Source organism: Channa argus, chromosome 12 (assembly GCF_033026475.1).
Source record: "Channa argus isolate prfri chromosome 12, Channa argus male v1.0, whole genome shotgun sequence".
Classification (NCBI taxonomy): Eukaryota; Metazoa; Chordata; class Actinopteri; order Anabantiformes; family Channidae; genus Channa; species Channa argus.
In genome coordinates, this window is record NC_090208.1 from 13,369,070 (window position 1) to 13,387,999 (window position 18,930).

Sequence of the window (18,930 nt, forward strand, 5' to 3'; positions counted from 1 at the left end):
TTATGAGATGAAGAAGGTGGAATTACTTTACATATTTTTAAGCAGGATCTCAAAAAGTTAGTTAAATAATGGTCTATATTCACTGCCAAACACTCCACATGATATTGGAGTGTCGAAGTTTCACTTTACCACAGCAGTTCACGCCCAAGTACAAAGAACCAGGGAACCACAACAGTGGAGAGGACATGGTTCGCACCTGTAAGTTCTCTTTTAAATAGAACACATTTCAAGTAGCTGTGAGGAAAATTGCAGATGTAGGCTGCTCTTTGTATAGTGCATTAATTGTTATCAATTAATATTGCATTTTTGCCCAAGAAATGTCCTGCAGGATGAGTTACTGTGATGCCCATTTTGACTCAAGCCTTTGTCTGCATGTTTAGATCTGTGGAGATAGTTAAATAATGGTCTATATTCACTGCCAAACACGTTAGCTCAAAACATTTACAAATTATATGTATAAACTAAATTATGACCGAGAGCTGAACTTGAACTCGACTCTGCACTATTGTCATGTTTCAATGAATAAACTAAAAGTTCTCTGGTTCCAGCCTGTTAATATCAAATTAATGTTAATGTTTTTTTCTTGGGCCTTTTATTCAATAAGTTTTGCCTGATCTAATTATTCTGCAGATTGATGATATTTTTGCAGCGATTGGTCAACAGTTTTTTTTTTACAAAAAAAACGATTTTGCAGTCATGTTATTTCACTCAGTTTTTATTTTATTGTCTTTGGCATGTGCTGATGAACCGGAAGAGGAAAACTCGCGGGTTATTGTGTTTACAACTCCCATCATCCTGGGGGCACCCGAAATAGTCCAGCTTTCCAAAACAAACCCATGCAATTTGCAAGTGCATGCTGCCGCTGCCTCGGACGTAAACATACATACTGTTGTGCCTTCTTTGCTGGGCATTAGGGCTTGTTACTGCGCACTGTAGCTGTGTGATGTCTGTCGCACCGTCAGGCCACCATCACCCATCATCTGAGGAAGTGGGACAAGGGAACAGATGGCGCGTCTAAGCTGGGCTGCAGGGTGGCTGTTTGCAGGACTGAACATGAGTGTCAGGAATTAAAATAACACCCTGCTCGGTTATTGCTCACTATCTTTTGCACATTTGACGATGCCAGAGTGACCTGAAGGAGAGTGGGTGACAGGAAGCGTCGCGATTTGGCCAAGTCGAAATCGAACCGGCCTCGGCTCTACCACGGACATCAACTTAATCCCCTTTGTAGTCAACAATGGTTGACAACCGCTACGCCACAGCCCTAGTCATCGCCTGTGTGCTGAGCATACTGGCCACCGTGTATCTGTCGGTGGCCATCGGCACGCAGCACTGGTACCAGTACAGCAGCCCCACCGTGCGCGGAGAGGCCAACATGTCCGAGCTGCGCTCCCTGTATGATGAGTTCATGGACGGGGAGTTTGATGAGAAAACATACAGTGACACCCTGTTCCGCCTCAACGGGACTGTGGGCCTGTGGTGGCGGTGTGTGCTCGTTCCTGCCAGTGCTCACTGGTACAAGGAGCCAGGTATGTTAACATAGCTGGCCTCACCTGATGAGCAACACTGTACTGTATCACTGTAGACAGCTCAATAAGGATTTTTTGCCTCTGTACGTAGCTTCAGGCACTAATGCTGATGTTTAACTACAGCCCCACCCTGTCTCAGGTAGGTATGCGACCAGGTGTGGCTCAAAACCCTACAGGCAACTAATGTGTTATCGTCACACCGGAGTCACACAGCTAGGAAACTAAAGGAATATCTGATCTGTCTCAAGTTACCAGCTGATTTGGAACGCAGAGGTTCCATGTTTCCTCCACATCAAGCACATCATAGCTGTTTGTATAGTGCTAATCTCTTGTAAAGTTGACAATATTTTTTTGTTTTTCCCTCAGGTCATATAATTATCTCAGACACCATCATGAATACCCCATAATTATTGTAATTATCATTAGCTTATTTCTATCAATTATATCATATCAGAACCAGTTGTGTAAAATGACAGAGAACATGTTGAGTTTATTGTCATAGAAAACTGGAAAAAGGGAAAAAAATTCTCATTTGAAGGGGGGGCCTGGTGGCTTGGTGGAAGAGCATTGGGTTGGGAGGCAGAAGGTCACAGGCTGGAATCCCAGTGTGGTGGGCTGCCCAGATAAAACATGAGAGGGTTGCTGCAGAAGGGGCATCCAGCATAAAAACTCCAAATCAAATCCACTGTCAAATAGTCAAGCGGAACACGTTCAGCCGTGGCGACCCCTGAAGGGACAAGCCGTAAGCCGTTGAATTGTTGGAGTCGTATTTTTTCCGTCAGTGACTTCATCAACCAATAAATCTCTGCAATAAGGACACAATCACAGGTTTTTACCTCAGGGCACGCAAGGAAGTTAATTCATTCAATTAGGTTCCTGTCATTCAAAGTATACACCCAATACAGGTTGAAGTATTGCCCATTATAGATTCAGTTTGGATCCTAATTGATTCTAATCTACTAAAGTAATCAGTGGCCTTCATAAATTTAATTTAGCTCTCAACAAATACAGTTAAAATGAGAAACTATGGACACATGGTGTCACAAGTTGATATCTGCCAAAATTACCATGGACATTGGTTCTTCAAGTGAATAACTTCTTTCAGATCCCAAGATGATATTGGAGTGTCGAAGTTTCACTTTACCACAGCAGTTCACGCCCAAGTACAAAGAACCAGGGAACCACAACAGTGGAGAGGACATGGTTCGCACCTGTAAGTTCTCTTTTAAATAGAACACATTTCAAGTAGCTGTGAGGAAAATTGCAGATGTAGGCTGCTCTTTGTATAGCGCATTAATTGTTATCAATTAATATTGCATTTTTGCCCAAGAAATTTCCTGCAGGATGAGTTACTGTGATGCCCATTTTGACTCAAGCCTTTGTCTGCATGTTTAGATCTGTGGAGATGTCAGTTTCTGTTGCCACTTGTGTCCCTGGGTCTGGTGGTGTTGGCAGGCCTAACTGGGTTCTGTGCCTGCCTCTGCCAAAGCCTCGCCCCCACCCTAGGCATAGGAGTACTTCACCTGCTGGCTGGTAAGACAAGATAAAGCATTTACCTTTAACTGGTAGAATTGTATTTTAAACATTATAAACAGAACCAATTTTGATTTTTGGGGTCACTGAAATCTATAGGAATCACCGTCCGTGGAGAACAAATTCAGTCGTTCATTCATTTGTTCCTGTAGTTGATGAAATATTTTAGTGTGAAGGATTGACATGGAGCCACACTTCTGTGATTGCTAAAAAGGAAAGACTGGCCTAACGAATTTCAGATTTCACAACCACAAAGGGAGGTTGTTTACACAGTACAGAGCACAAGCTGTCGTTAGTCAATTCCAAAGTTGCCATTCCACACTGTCAGTATAAAGTCAACAGATGACAACATGATTACACGCTATCTTTTATCTATATCTATTCATGCATTACAAGGAACAGTGTTTGTTATAAGCCATTACAAGTTGCTCTTTAGTTTTATTTTGGTGTTAGCCATGCAGTTTGTATATTATATATTATATTAAGATATATTATGACTTTTTTTTTAATTTTTACCACAAACACACTCCAGAACATATTATAATGTGGAAAAGGCTTTGGGTATGCAGCAGTGCCGAGGTTTTCACTTCTAAAAGTTTGTGAACGAGGCTCAATCTAACTAATCAGAGAATTTCTGCTTAATTAGCAAGTTTTTTTTTTTTAAGCATATTCCTTTATTGTAAATTCACAATGACACATAGGACAGAGTAGCTGAGCACAGCAGAGCAGAGTAGATTGGCTTTGTTAGCTCTTGTTTAAGATGCTTATATTAGCTCTAAGTAGTATAGTAGCCCACAACTTCACTCATTAGTTTCACCATTTTTATTTTTTATACCTAATAGAACATGTATAACCTCAAATTTCCCTCCTTGTTTGAGGCGAAAATCCATAAGAAAGAATACTGTACTTAAAACAAACCCAAATGAAATCTAATACGTCTAGTGTAAAGAAATAACATTGCATCCATGTTTTTAATATTAACTTTATAAAGTCATGGCATGTTTACAGCTGCCAATAGGTGGTTAAAACAGTACATGCAGGTCTACATCCTTTTGGATCAGTACTAATGGACAGGCTCAGTTCACGGAACCAGTGTTAACATATCACAGTGGGAAACAGGTGTAAATCAGAAAATTACTGTAGCTGAATTCATTTTAGCAGCTACACAAATGTCACACAAAATATAATGGAGATTTTGTTAAAGTTGGTAGTTATACCTTGCCTCTCCTACCATGATGAGACCAATCTGCTGTGGAAAAGACTGTTTTCCAGAAACACTGCAAAGAATTGGGACCAGTTTGTTTTTGTTTGACATATAAAAAAGGAATTATAATGTTTTTACCCAAACACCAAAATACATCCTGGTTAGTTCAGAGATGTAATCACAGCTGAATAACTCTCTCCTCCCATACCCCCATCCTTTGCTCTGCAGGCCTCTGCACTTTAGCCACTGTGTGCTGCTACCTGGCAGGGATGGACCTGCTCCACAGAGTGTCGATGCTCCCTGATAAGGTGGATGGCTCTCTGGGCTGGTCCCTCTACTTGGCACTCATTTCCTCACCACTGCACATGATGGCTGCTGCGCTGCTGGTATGGGCGGCACGCAGCCACAGTCAAAACTACTATCGCATGACCGCCTACCGGGTGGCATAGACTGAGATCTGTATAAGTTAATACCATGCTTTTACTCCAAGATGCATTTAATAAAGATCTCAGAGGAAGAGGATGTGGGTTAATCTGTGCATTTTTCCTACTGATGGATTACAGTGTGTGTACTCTTTAGTGATGACCCTATCTGTGGCATTAAAAGATTAGATTTTTATCTCTCTAGAGGTTTTGAGTTTGGTTTGAAAAGGTCAACCAGAAAGATGTGCAAAGTACAGCATATGTTTAGTTCAGAGTAACTTAAAATCAAGCTGAAAAACTGTGTCCCAATTTTATACTACAATATTTCAGCTCTGGTTCTGGTTTCAGTGAATGCCTGTTCACTGGAAAATGACTAAATTAAAAAATACAGTAATTGCAGTTTGTCTCTATACTTAGGGCATTATTTACTTTCGTGCATTAAGTATTAGAACAACATCACTTAAAACACATTTGACAGGCCAGGAAACAGGAATCACCAACATGATCTGACATGTTTCAAACAAATCCAAGACAGACTAACTTAGTTTGATGAGAAAATAAAATCATCACCAAAACATTTAAAAATGTTTTGACCTGAAGATCTGACTGAAATCATAATGATGCAATGTAAAAAAGCAAATAATTTACTTTTTGTGGATGCTTACAGGGAAAACAAACAGGCTTTCTTGAGAAAACAAAAATGAAATCATTAAAACTCTTTAACTACTAACTGTATGAAAAAGTTAATTGATGTCCATCATCATGCATCGGTTATCGTTTCCTGCCTCACAGAGAAACTGTATACTATACAGTATATAGTAACATGTAATCTATTAAATATTATGTTTAAAATTGAAACATAGAAACTGTTTCACTGGTTAAAATGTTCAAGTCAGTTGAACTTCTGAATACACCCATTATGTTAAGTAGGTGTGGTGACATCTCCCCTTTGTTGCCCTTACAAACGCACTCTGGACGCACCCTGAGTAGGTTTTTTTTGACAGAGGTTTACGGTTGTGTAATTAGCCTTCAGCCGCTTTAAAACAGTGTGAGCATTTGGAGCATCAATGACTCATACAGTGATTGACGTTTTATTTCTCTTTCTGCAACAAAAAACTGGCATTTGACAAACTTGTTTTAAATGTTGCAATTATTTATGTTTGTTTATTCATTTATAAAGGCCAGTCTGTGTTTGTGTACATTTTGTGTATGTTTTGCTACTATTTTCAAGCTTATTTGTTTTGACCGATGTTTTGATAAAATGTTTTGTAGGCTTTTGTAGAAAAATCTTTTAGTCCAACGTTGCACTGCTTTGTTTTGTGTTTTGTTTTGTTGACATCTTATAAAAAAGGTATTAACGTCGTTTTTTTTTGTGAATTTGTTTATTATCTATTTGCTTATACTATTTATTATTAATTAATTTGCACATCCATTATGGAAAGATGCAAACAAATGAGCTAAATAAACAGGATATAGAGGAAATACTTTTTTTTCCTCTTAAGCATTATGAATGTACTTTAATGGCCATATTATGATAAGCTACAGTATTACTTTGCACTTAAATTATTTTTCACATATCCCGAATATTGCTGTAATGGTTGTGAATTTCTATTTTTTGACTATGTAAATGTCCCAGTGATCAAATACATCTAGAAAAAGCACCATTATTATTTGTAAACCATGCTATATTTCGTAATATAGAATAATGCCATTTGCACCATTTTCTTGAAATTTATGAATTGCTTTGAAGTTAATGCACCATGTGTGGTCTGGTGATAAATCAGATTGTATTTCATGTCGTCAGCCTTTACAGGAAACAGTTTGATCCCTGAATCCACTGAAGTGTAAATACAACAGCTGTATGACTGCATTTTTGTTCATCTACAGTGAATGTGTCGTTCATTCTCCAGTTGTGAGCTGCAGCCGTTAATAACTGTACACTTGATATATCGTGTGTTACTAGTTGCAAGAGTTCACATGCATTTGTTCTTGTTCATTTCAATAAAACATTTTTTTGTCACACTGGTGTCATTATGTCCAGGTCCATCCTCAGTCGTCTTCCTCAGATGTGAATTTCTGTTTGTTAGCTTGTTGCTCCTCCTCTGTCTGCACTCGGACTGCAGGAACCATCACACGTCTCTTTCTCGCCAGGGAGAGAGCAATGCCCTTCTCATAATACGCACATTCATTGATAAAGAAAGGATAAAGAGGCTCGGTGCCTTTATACCTCAGCGTGTCACCTGAAAATGTCTGAAAGAGCGGGTCTTCGGGGCATAGCAGACAGAAGTCTCGGTCCTGTGGAAAAGGGCAGTATGTGTGTCAGGTTTCAAACCAAGTTTAGTGTAGAAACAGTTTTAAATTCAGTCACTTTTTGGAAATTACACCTGTTCAGTTTCTTCCCAAGACTTTTCTTACCTAAGTATGTAAATACAATAGCAAACACTAAAAGTTGACTTGACTACTTCTACTTTATAATGACATATTAAACTCTGTTTGGGACATAATTACAACCCCAATTCAAACAAAGTTGGGAAGATGTGTAAAACCTAATGCAATTATTTTCAACTCTCATTAACCAATATTGAACTTACAACAGAACATTACAAATATAGCAAATTTTGAAACTGAGACTTTTTACCACTTAATGAAAAATATTTGCTAACTTTGAATTTGATGGCAGCAACACATCTAAAAAATATTGGATCCAGGCAATGTTCAGCATTGTGTGGCATCCTATCTTCTTTAACAACTATCTGTTAATGTCTGGGAAGTGAGGAGACCAGTTGCTGGAGTTTAGAAGAGGAAGGTTGTCCCATTCTTGTCTGATGCAGGATTCTAGCTTCTCAACACTCCTGGGCCTTTGTTGCTAGATTTTTTTTTATTTAAGTTGATGCACCAAATGTTTTTTGTTGGTGAAAGATCTGGACTGCAGCCAGGCCAGTTCAGCACCCGGACTCCCCTCCTATGAAGCCATTGTGATAGTTGCAGTATGCGGTTCAGCATTGTCTTGCTGTGATATGAAAGACCTTCCCTGAAAGTGAAATTGTCTGGATGGGAGCATAGGTTGCTCGGAAACCTCTAGGTTCTTTTCAGCATTGATGGTGTTTTTCCACATGTGTAAGCTGCCCACACCATAGGCATTAATCCACCCCCACACCATCAGAGATGCAGGCTTTTCATCTGTTCTGTGATAACAAGCTGGATGGTCCCACGCCTCTTTAGTCTGCAGGGCAAGGAGTCCATGTATCTAGAATTTCAAATTTTGATTCATCTGACCACATGATATTATATACTGTAGATGGTGGGATCTTCAAAGTCCGCAATTTTACGTTGCAGACATTTTTGTGAAATTGTTCCACAATTCTTAGACACAGTTTGTTGCAGATTGGTGAACCTCTAACCCATTTTTACATTCAGAGGGTCTCTGTCTCTCTGAAATGCTCCTTTTATACCCAGTGAGGTTACCAAGCCTTTGCCAATTAACCTAATTAGTTGTCAAATGCTCCTCCATTTGTTTTTGATTTGTGGCAATGACTTTTCCAGCCTTTTGTTGCCCCTGTTGCAACTTTGTTTTAGATGTGTTGCTGCCATCAAATTCAAAATGAGCTGATATTTTCTATGAAATTGTAAAATGTCTCAGTTTCAGCATATCATATGTTGTTTATGTTCTACTGTGAATAAAATACATGTTGATAAGTTTTAGCAAATCATCGCATTCTGTTTTTAGTCACCTTTTACGCATTGTCCCAACTGTTTTTGAAATACTGTTGTACAACTGACTGCATCCTTCATTTACCTTGTTTTTCTTGCTGCTTGCTTTCTATTGTTGAAAGTTTGTATATATTATTTCACTTGCATTGCATTGAGCTTATGTTTTAAATGTCTGAGAATTTATGCTGGTTTGCTGCAAGAATTTCCTCCTGCTGGACAAAAAATACCTTAACTGAGTAAAAGAAAAATTCACCAACCTGATTTTATTCTTAATTAACACTATCAGTTCTATCAGTACCCAACAATTTAATATTAAATTTGAAACACCCAATTTAAATCTATGTTAGTAATGACCTCCAGCTTCATCCTGATTGTGGTTACTGGTTAAAAACCATGAATCACTGTAATGACTCACTTGATCATTGCACCTCACCACACACACCACAAATCTATCATCCTGTAAATGACACATCTCATTTACCACATGCTCCTTCAATAGAAACCACACGATCAATTTCACAATGCCGCTATTTATGGAAAACCTGTTATTCATGCTACTCATAAACAACACTGGAACTATCACCTGCGTATTCAAACTAATCCACCTGTTCTCTTTTAGCTTTGTTGTCTGTTTTATCACACAGCACGATCAACTCTTCACACAGTTACATTGTTTTCATTTTTCTTCTCTTATTATCTGATACTACTGAGGCCCTATATTACGTTTAGTAACACAAACACTTTTTTACACAGAACCAGGGCTATGGATGTTGTTCTTCATGATGTATTAAAAGGACTTTAGGAAAGACCTGTTCATGGCCATGGGAACAGGGAGAATAACCGCAGCAAGTAAAACCTGTTTCTGAGGACTGACTGTTGTTTAAAGACAGACTTTTAAAACCACAAACCAGTTCTGCTCACTTAACATGCTGCACCGTGATTTTGTGAATTTGAAATTTGCATGACAGAGAAAAGGAACCGTTTACTTTTACGATTCTCATAAAAGCCCTTTTATTAATTTCCAAAATTCCTAGAGTGAACTGTGTTTTTTTGGCACCAAGGAGGGATAAGATTCAAGTGCAATTTTAGTATCAAAAACAAATGTGTTTCAAGCATCAGAAAACCCAGCGAGGTACCTGCTAATCATTTGCACTTTCTCCTCTGATCTGATTGGTAAAGAAATGCGTGGTGGTCAGCTCATAGGCAGCCAATTTTCTGCCATTTGAGAAACATATTTACGAAATGAATCTGGAAAATTCTAGTGGGTGTGGACAACGTTGTGAAATAGTTTTGTTCAGACAAGACTTGTAATTATCATGCTCAGTGGACCATTAGAGCAATAGTCTATTATGGACTCTCCTTCCTTTCTTTTATCTTTGTTTCACAACAATGTTGATTACTACTTGTCTCGCTTTTTTTTGCTTTGTAGCCATTATGTCCTTAGCTGATACTAAACAGATTTGTGTTTGGTTCTGTAGTTCTTTTGTTTGTTTGCTTGCTTTGTGCGTTTATTGGGAGGGCTGTGGACCACGGATCCTCCTGACCACACATCCCATAAGTGTCCCTGGGAAAGGTGCTACACCCAAAATTGTCCTTGATAAAAGTGTCTGGATAGGTTTGCCTGTATATAAATGTATTGCACTAATAGACTCTAATTTGCATCAGCTGTTATTTAGAACACAAATAACTTCCAATTGAATGCTTAATTTTATTGTCTCTGCAATTACTAACAAATTACATACTGTAAAAGACACGTCCTTGAACTTACCAACCTGCAAATTAAATGTGATGAATCAAATTACTTTGATTAATAGCAATCGACTCACAATGAAAGATAACACATTTTAATGAGAGTACATGTGTAATGATGTCTAATGTTTATCACTGCATATGAAAGTCCTTCTTCAGCATTAGGCCTCGCTCTTTTATGAGCAGAAGGTGAGGTTCACCTTAATTTAAAAATAGTTACACACATTTCAGACTGTACCTGTAGCTGAGGATGAATGGCTGCCGTGATGTTTTGAGTCTCATTGTCTCTTGGGTAGTCGACGTGCTTAACCATGGTGAACACATCCACAAATCCTCCTTCAAAAATGCAACCTGGCCATAAAAGCAGAAAAAGCAAAAGAAGACTAAACAAGGCAAGAAGAAGTTACTCGAAGCTTCCAAGGCCTGAGATGAGCTTGAGTCGTGTAGAAAATAATTTAACTGTACCTGAGTTGAAGGAACGGACCCAATCGAGCATGTGCTGCACACCAGCTTTCATCAAGGTGTAGATGTTTGACCTCACTACACCGTGGGGCTGAGGGCCAATCTCAATGGCTGCAGAAAGTGGATGTTAGATGTCAAATATCAGAGAGTTCAAGCATTTTGATAAACTGGCATAGCAAAAATGAAAAACTTACCAAACCCATGTTTTCCCACTGAATCAAGAGAATATGATTCTTTATTGGAGATATCGAAATGGATGTACCTCAGTGGTATGTCTGACATCAGCTTCTGAAATACACATGAGATTTAATGTATTATTTCTATTTAGGTGAACCTGACTGAGTAAGTTCCTCAAACACACAGGTCGAGTTGATCTACCATGTGTGTGTAGGATTTGACATGACTTGCCTGAAGGTGCCTGAATATGTGCAGGCAGATCCAGTCACAGTCTGAGTATGTGATGAGGCACAAGCCCATGTTGGCAGTGGTGTTGTGAAGGTCGCAAACAAGATCCACCGCTTCAGGACTGCCTTTGGGGCCCAGCATGGCATTTAGCTCTCTGGACCTGATGATCTCATAGGGGGCCATGTCTGACATGGGGCCACTGGGGGACAGAGGTACAAAATGACAACTTGTCATCATCATAACTGGTACCACAATCAACACCTGTCACAGCCGCCTTACTTCAGGGTGGCATGGGTGAAGCATCGGTTGAGGTCGGTGTCGATGTATCTGCGGCACTGCTGCATGGCCCGAGGGTTTGACAGCACCATCAGCACTGACACAGACTCTTCCACCTCCTTCTCCATCACTTTCTCCTTCGCCTTCAGCAGCTCTCGGATCAAGTAAACTCCAGACAGCTCGTTGCCATGGGTACCGCCGCACACAGCGACCTGGGACAACCTGGGTAAAGACACCACCTCATCCACCTCCATCTAACTGAGAGCAGGCAGAGATACAAAGCACAAGAAACTAAAGGTAATTTCCAACTGGCCCAGAACATGTATTTTTAGTACTCCTGCATTATGCAGTATTGTGCAGCACATGGACAGGTTAGATTTAATCTGTGCCTCTTTTTATTCAGTGAGCATCACTGTCAAATCCTGCAAGACTATAAATTTGCCTCCTTATGTTTTACTCAGTGGGAGGTATCAGTTACTCTGGGGCTGATATATTAGACAACCGTGCAACACAAAGTTGAGATATTGATTCGTGAAGCCTTACCTCTCTTTTCTGGCTTGCTGAAAACTGCAAAGGGACGTCTCTAAAGCCCAGAAATGTAGAGTTTTCTAAAGCAGCACTGAGATTAAAGTCTGTTTAAAGTCTCCTGACTGAGGAGCAGAGCATGAGGTAAAACAGGGTGAACTGTCAGCTCCACATTCAAGGCACCATATTGTACATCTTACCCACGTTTCCCTTTTCCAGAGTCCTGTACTGTTCCAGTTTTCTAAACCCGCACTCGTAAGAATCGGTACCGGCGCTTATCTGCAAATCAAATCCGCACCCGAACCGAGCCGAGCCGTGGCAGACACTAACTTAAAACACATGGAGCAATGAGGCACATGATGGATGGAGCTCAGTATGGACACTCTGACCGCTCTGCAGCTGTGATGCACTGTGTGGTCTGACACCTGTCGATCATAGAAAGCATCAGCATGTCCCCATGGTGAGCCCTGTCCCCCTCAACATCAGAACCACCAGATGGTGTTAGTGGTCACCGGCTGATCGGTGAAGTCACCCATTTTGGCTCGTGCAGGACCTGCAGAATGACTTGCCAAACGAAACTTATATTCAGATGTGCAACGTGACACAAACATCTGAGTTTGCGCTAATCATCTGTGCAGTTTCCCTTCTTTATTTCACCCGCTGCCAAGCCCCCATTTAGTCCATTTCTACCACTACCTGTACCCGCGATTTAATATGACCAATTTTTCACTCGTCACAAATAATAATATGCGGGGCACCCGCGAGTACTCGGCCCGGTGCAACATTCTGCCCCCTTGCACCCTCTCCCAGTCTTTCATGCAGTTTCACTGACTCAGCATTCCCATCCCTCCCTGTATACATGCTGCAGCTGCCTGTTATGCAAACTCTCACCACCTCTTGTCCTCTGCACCTGCTCTGCACTACACCGAACCATGGGCAGGGTGTGTCCTCGGTGTGATGCGGTGCATTCCATTGCATCCTGCAGCAGTGAGGTCAGCCGAACCCTGAGCCCCTCCCCAGTTTTCCACAACTCCCTTTTTCTCTCTGCCCGATGTATACGATGGTAGGTTCCAGTCTGCCTTTGAGAAAATTGGCTAAAAATAATTCTGCTGGCAGGACACAGCAGGAGAGGAGTCTGTGCTGTGGCCAGTGGAAGAAGCAGCGCTGCTCACAGGGGAAAACATGCAGCAGCTGCTGATTTGTCGAAGTTTAAAATAACATAAGTTGAACAAAACTGCACATCTAAAACCTGCTCTCACAGATGTCTTAACAACTAATACTATATTGTGAGATCAGCTTCTAAACAGCTAATTTGTGTAGTTTATTATTGTACTAAAGCTCAGAAAGCAAAGGTTAATCATTTGTACTATGTTGTTTACAAATTTTTGCATTATCCCGTCTGTTATCCATACTGTTATTATGAATCTGGGACATTGGGGTGGACAATGGTAGGGGGGGTACCCTCACCTATCCACTATGCTGTTGTCTGGTGGGGTGTGGGCAGCACTGACCGGAACAGGAAGAGACTGAAAAAGCTGGTAAGGAAGCCCAGCTCTGGCCTGAGCTGGACACTGGACTGGAGGTGGGTGGGTGACAGAAGGATGCCAAGCTGAAAACCATTATAGACAATAGCTCTCACCCACTGCATCAGAGACTGGAGGCTCTGTGTGACTCCTTCAGTGGCAGACTGATACACCCTCAGCGTACGAAGGAGCTTTACAGCAGATTTTTGTTTCTCGCCACTGTTATATTTGGTCATTCTTGCTTACTGTAAATTCTCTTGGCTTTGGTTATAAATGCTTAGGATATACACTTTTTATTCCACTTTTCAATTTCAATTTCAGTAAACACACTACTGTTTCCTGTCTAGTATTTGTGATGTCTCATGCCATGTCTTCTGTGTGTGTGTATAAAATCTACACACAGTGCAGTAAGGCAAAGTAAGGCAGTGCAAATATACAGTTATATGATCACTGTATTGTGTGTTCCTGATGATTATCTGTTGATTGTTATCTCTAAAATATCACAAATATTTCTTGACTCATTCCTGCTGCAATAAATACATCACTTACATCAAACTTTTCAGTGTAGTTATGCAGGAAATGCTGCAAATCAAGTCACAGCAGTAATGGGTTTACGCAATTGCTGCACCAGTGTTTGAAACGGTTGACAATTTCTAGAAATGTTATCACTGTGCGTCACAATACATAAATAGTCATATTAACAGCATTTGAATTTCATAATACTACAAGATTTTATTTCATAACATTCACCTAGACTTAAACTTCACAGTGGCCTATAAGACTCCATGTGAAGGCCAACTCTGACGGTGTTGCTTTAATTCAGTCTCACCTGGTCAACCCATAGTTTTCTGACGATGATGTTGTGCACTGTGGTGGTCACTTTCTTCAATGTGTAGTGATTCTTACTCTTTTCAAAGATAGCGTGAATTGTGCCTACACGGAAAAAGGGCAATTTACATTGACTTAATCTAACAAAACAAACACTTTTAAGTTTAGCAACACTGTCTGATAGATGAGCATTAATTCAAGCCAAGGCGTGACTGAAACATTCCTCTAGCTTTGTTCACTGCACTCTTTTAAGAACACTAAACACACTTTGTGCAATCCATTGCGCGAAATGGCAGTTTCAAAAGACACCAGAACTTGGACCAGCACTGCACAGCGGGGGATAGGAAAGGGCTGTTAGGAGTTCAGTGTCTTGCCCAGAGACAATTGGCCAGGACTCCACAGACCACAGGTCTGTGATCCCCAGATCCCCAGTCCTGGCTATACCAACTGAGCTAATGCCGCCCCCACCCTGTTTCTACTAAAAACATATTGAAAATTAAAAAAAAAAAAAAAAGCTTACTACAGCACTATCACAAATGTCCCATTTGTTACCACCAGAGTTGTTAACAAACATTGATATGTGAAAAAATCAGGGTTTTTGACACAGACATGCTTAAACCTTTTATTCCTAACTTGATTTAAAAACACTGTAATATCAAGAAATAGTGACCTACATACATTCTGAAGGGTTGGGTTTCCAGTGTAGACGTGAACCTGTCAGTGGTCTCTGTAGGACAGAAAAGTGAGGGTGACACTTTTGAATTTGAAGTAATTAACTTTGGCATTTTCATTTTTATGTTTGTTTCTTAGAGACACAGCAAACAGTGCTTGAGGAAAGCGCTGGAAGAATGTACAATATGCACACATCCCTGCGATATGTACTGTCGTAAATCATGGTCACAGATGAATTTCAAAAGAATGCTAGAGGCTTTCCAAATGCACATACAAAGCAGGATGAGGCTTTACTCTGCCTTATCTGTCAATAAAGCTATTTTAGCCGCAGGTGACTGTCGCACAGTTTTGATGACCCAGCATCGCAGGCATTGAGACACCTTAACCCGCTCTGTTTGGCATTAGTGATAATACATTCTTTCTCAGGACACAGCAGAAGAGCATGTCTTAAAAGGCTCGGACAGCAAACAAACTTCCTGTGTGTCACACTGGCTATTATTTAATCTGCACAGAAAATACATCATCACGATTAACCCCTTCAGAAATTTAAATTGTTTTTTAATTTTACAATCTGGTTTATTATAACAGTGAAACAAGCACACATTTAATATTAAAACTACAAGCCTAGTGCAGCTATAAAATGAAACATATGTAATCAATAATCAGAGATTATGATAAATGGCAGTTTAATAGTGTTTGAATATGAAACAAGTGAAGCAGCCTTTCAACAGTGATCACAGGTGCTTGAGTGAAACATACCAACTGATCATCAGAGCACATTTCACTGTTGAAACTCCTGATGTTACTGCTTGACCTTCTGTAAAACATGGAAATAATAAACACGTTGTCAGGGTCTGTTTTCAACCAAGAATCTTTAAATTGGGTTCACATACATGGAAACGAAACACAAACCTTGTCAAGCTGTTTATAGCCACATCAATCAATCAGTAATTCATGCAATAATGAGGAAGCAATCGTAATCAAGCTGTGAGCTTTTGTAGATTTTATAACAACATGCCACACAGGGACTGGATTAAAAAGAAAAACTGCTCCTTAACTGGGGGAATTTAGTCTTTGATTAGTTTTTTCATAGTTTCTTACTTTTTAACTAAATTTTTTTAACTTCACCTTTTCCTGGACCAGTGGCACCTTAACAAAAGATAAAATACATTTTTTAAAACTAAACCTTCCAATGACAAGAATTTTCTTTCCATGGTTAATATGTAGATATCAACGCCCTATCGCTTGCAACAATAGATTTTTCTGTTTGACTGATCTCACAAACCCAATATTTTACTGGACTACAATACTGGACTCACACAAATATGCACAAATACTGGAGAGATTTTGCAAACTCATGAAATATAAGCTGATTGCAATGTATGTATTGTAGATTTTTAATGTCAGCTTTATATTTTCTTTAATATTTCTTCCATAAATATCTATATTATTATATGTTGAAGTGTCTCTGGGCAAGAACCGCTAACAGCCCATTCCCCTCCCCAGGTGTGCAGTGTCGGTACAAGCCCGGTAGAAATTGAGGAGGGTTGCGCCAAAAAGGGCATCCGGCATAAAATAAATAAATAAATAAATAAACTGTGCCAAATCAACATGCGGACAATGATCAGCTGAGGTGACCCTGAACTCACAGGAGAAGCCAAAAGGACAAAAAAATAAAAAATAAAACTACAAATTATTGAAATAGTGCCTAATTTCATTCTTCCTTTTTACGTGCTACTGTAACATTCAAATTTCACCAATATTAATTAATCTCGGTCGCATGACGAATCTTATCCCCAGCCTCTCCAGTCAGACGCAAACTGTCCATTTCTGATAAAGAAACTATTACACTGAAAAGCAAATAATTATTAGTTACAATAATAAGAGAAACAACAACACATCACTTGACATTGTTAAAGGTCTAGAGTTTTACATCGAAGGGGCTTGTTATTATTAATCATCCTCTTTTGTATCTCAACTGGAGAATTTGTTGTTCTTTCGAAAAGGTGTGGCACCTCAGTTAAATTTAGCACACAACACAGGAACTGTACATTCGTAACAAAGAGACTTCACAAAGGATTTGAAAATGAGCCATTGCATGTTTATCCAAACGTGACTAAGAGTATTTAGATTCTTATGTAAGACTTCATTTCGCAGCTAAAATAGCAGAGGCATGAGAAAAGCGCAAAGGGAGCAAATGTTTGTCAAAGTCTGACCCCTGGAGGGTGGAGAAATACTTTGAGATCAGGTCATTGCACGTACTCAGATCCTCCACTTTGCTGCCTAGTGTCCTTACAGCAGACTGAACTTCTGAATTGTGTGACCCTCCACTTTGTCCAGGTTCCACCGGCACTAACACTGCTTGTTACAATTTAAGACAGGAACACAAGTTATTTGACTTTTTAGGCAGAGTAACATTCAGTTCTGTTAATCAATTTACATCCAGTCACAAGTTCACCTACAGAGAGCAGAGTTGATTTTATTATTCCACTCTGTATTATTTCAAACAACTAAAGTATTAAGTCTGAAAGCAATACACAGAGTTATTAAATACATATCGTGTAGAAATGCCTAAAACCAAGGACAAGCAAAGAGAGACTAATACTTATCTAACACGCCGTAACAAGTGGCTACCAACATTTTAAAGAGTTTCACCTAATGATTTGAGACACTGCGGCTAGAGTTTTATTGATTTTATTGACTGAAAATAGATGGAGGAAGCTAAACATTCGTCATATTATAGAAAAAATTGAAGACAAATTCTGAAGACAAATAGTAAACAATATTGAAACAATATTTCAGTTTACCTAACATGAATAGTTTTGTGTGTGTGTCCTTTCAGCTTATCCCGTGAGTTCAAGGCCGCCACAGTGCATCATTTGTCCGCATGTGGATTTGGACTGTTTTTACGACGGAAGCCCTTCCCTCCACAATTTCTGCGTGGCTTGGCATGGATATGGCCTTTCAGGTGGTTATGGTAAAATAAATAAATCACCTTGATATTAATCCTTTATATTTTTGGTCATTAAAATATATTGTGAGGCGGTCACTTTTCAGTATAGATGTGAACCTGTCAGTGGTCTCTATAGTACAAAACATTCTGCCCCCTTGCACACGCTCACGGCCTTTCATCCAGTTTCACTGACTCAGCATACTCTCACCGTCATTTCCCCACCTCTTTTCCTCTGCACCTGCTCTGCACTACACTGAACCATAGGCAGGGTGTGTCCTCGGTGTGTTGCGGTACATTCCATTGCATCCTGCAGCAATGAGGTCAGCCGAACCCTGAGCCCCTCCCCGTTTTTCTACAACTCCGTGTTTCTCTTTGCCCGATGTATACGATGGCAAGTTCCAGTCTGCTTTTCCGAAACTTGGCAAAAAAACTATTTTTCTGGCAGGACACAGCAGATGTGTCTGTGCTATAGACGGTGGAAGAAGCAGCTCTGCTCACAGGGGAAAATGACACGTACCCGCTGCTGATTTGTCGAAGTTCAACATAGTTAAATGATCATGGAAAAGAGACCATGGTATTACCAATGCAAGTACAAAGATAACTATAGTAAGTTATCTACCTTACATCAAACTAACAAGAAGTGTAGTTGCCATGACTCTTATAACCTCACTTGGAACCCTGAAATATTGTTTCACTAGTGTTTGCTGATTAAACCTTAGCACAAAATACTCCTGACATTCATAGAATTGTCACCAGTTCTGAAGCAAAGTTACAGAGAAACAAAATTCAGACTAGCAATAATTGAAAATTTTAAAAATTGCAGTTGTTAATGAGAAAATCAAATATACGAGGTCCAATATCTGTAGATATTTAAGTTTGAAAAAAAGTGGTGGATGTCCAGAATTATGCTGTTAGTGTGGCTAATAAAACTCATGACCTACATGCCAGCAAGAGTTTGGAAACTATTAAATCAATACGATGCCGTATGCGGTCGAAGTTACTCTTAGTCAAAATGTCAGTCCCAGATATTTCAGTCTAGTTTTACGGATTTTGCAGCTGTTTTTTGGTGCCCTTGTCTTTTATTTATCTTTTTGGTTTAAAAATGTCCTTTATATAAATTCAAATCTATTGTGCGCGA

At 39.7% G+C, this 18,930-nt stretch overlaps 2 protein-coding genes across 2 annotated transcripts; one reads left to right on the top strand and one right to left on the bottom strand.

The window, feature by feature from the left end:
• Positions 1–746: 746 nt before the first annotated feature.
• On the top strand, positions 747–6,710 carry LOC137138191 (claudin domain-containing protein 1-like). Its single transcript, XM_067525212.1, has 4 exons — positions 747–1,529; positions 2,635–2,742; positions 2,925–3,062; positions 4,495–6,710. The coding sequence occupies exons 1-4, from the start codon at positions 1,238–1,240 to the stop codon at positions 4,713–4,715; spliced, it is 759 nt and encodes a 252-aa protein (XP_067381313.1). The 5' UTR covers positions 747–1,237; the 3' UTR covers positions 4,716–6,710.
• On the bottom strand, positions 6,659–13,597 carry LOC137138190 (N-acyl-aromatic-L-amino acid amidohydrolase (carboxylate-forming) B-like). Its single transcript, XM_067525211.1, has 7 exons — positions 11,835–13,597; positions 11,295–11,549; positions 11,019–11,214; positions 10,805–10,898; positions 10,614–10,721; positions 10,387–10,499; positions 6,659–6,983 (listed from the first exon to the last, which is right to left on the bottom strand). Exons 2-7 carry the CDS (start codon positions 11,543–11,545, stop codon positions 6,738–6,740), a joined length of 1,008 nt encoding a protein of 335 aa, XP_067381312.1. The 5' UTR covers positions 11,546–11,549; positions 11,835–13,597; the 3' UTR covers positions 6,659–6,737.
• Positions 13,598–18,930: the final 5,333 nt, after the last annotated feature.

Coding starts and splice junctions, on each gene's coding strand:
- LOC137138191 (XM_067525212.1), top strand. CDS start 1,238: ATGGTTGACAACCGCTACGCCACAGCCCTAGTCATCGCCTGTGTGCTG. Junction 1,530..2,634: donor TCACTGGTACAAGGAGCCAG/GTATGTTAACAT, acceptor AACTTCTTTCAG/ATCCCAAGATGATATTGGAG. Junction 3,063..4,494: donor AGTACTTCACCTGCTGGCTG/GTAAGACAAGAT, acceptor TTTGCTCTGCAG/GCCTCTGCACTTTAGCCACT.
- LOC137138190 (XM_067525211.1), bottom strand. CDS start 11,545: ATGGAGGTGGATGAGGTGGTGTCTTTACCCAGGTTGTCCCAGGTCGCT. Junction 11,215..11,294: donor TTCACCCATGCCACCCTGAA/GTAAGGCGGCTG, acceptor TCTGTCCCCCAG/TGGCCCCATGTCAGACATGG. Junction 10,899..11,018: donor ACATATTCAGGCACCTTCAG/GCAAGTCATGTC, acceptor TGTGTATTTCAG/AAGCTGATGTCAGACATACC.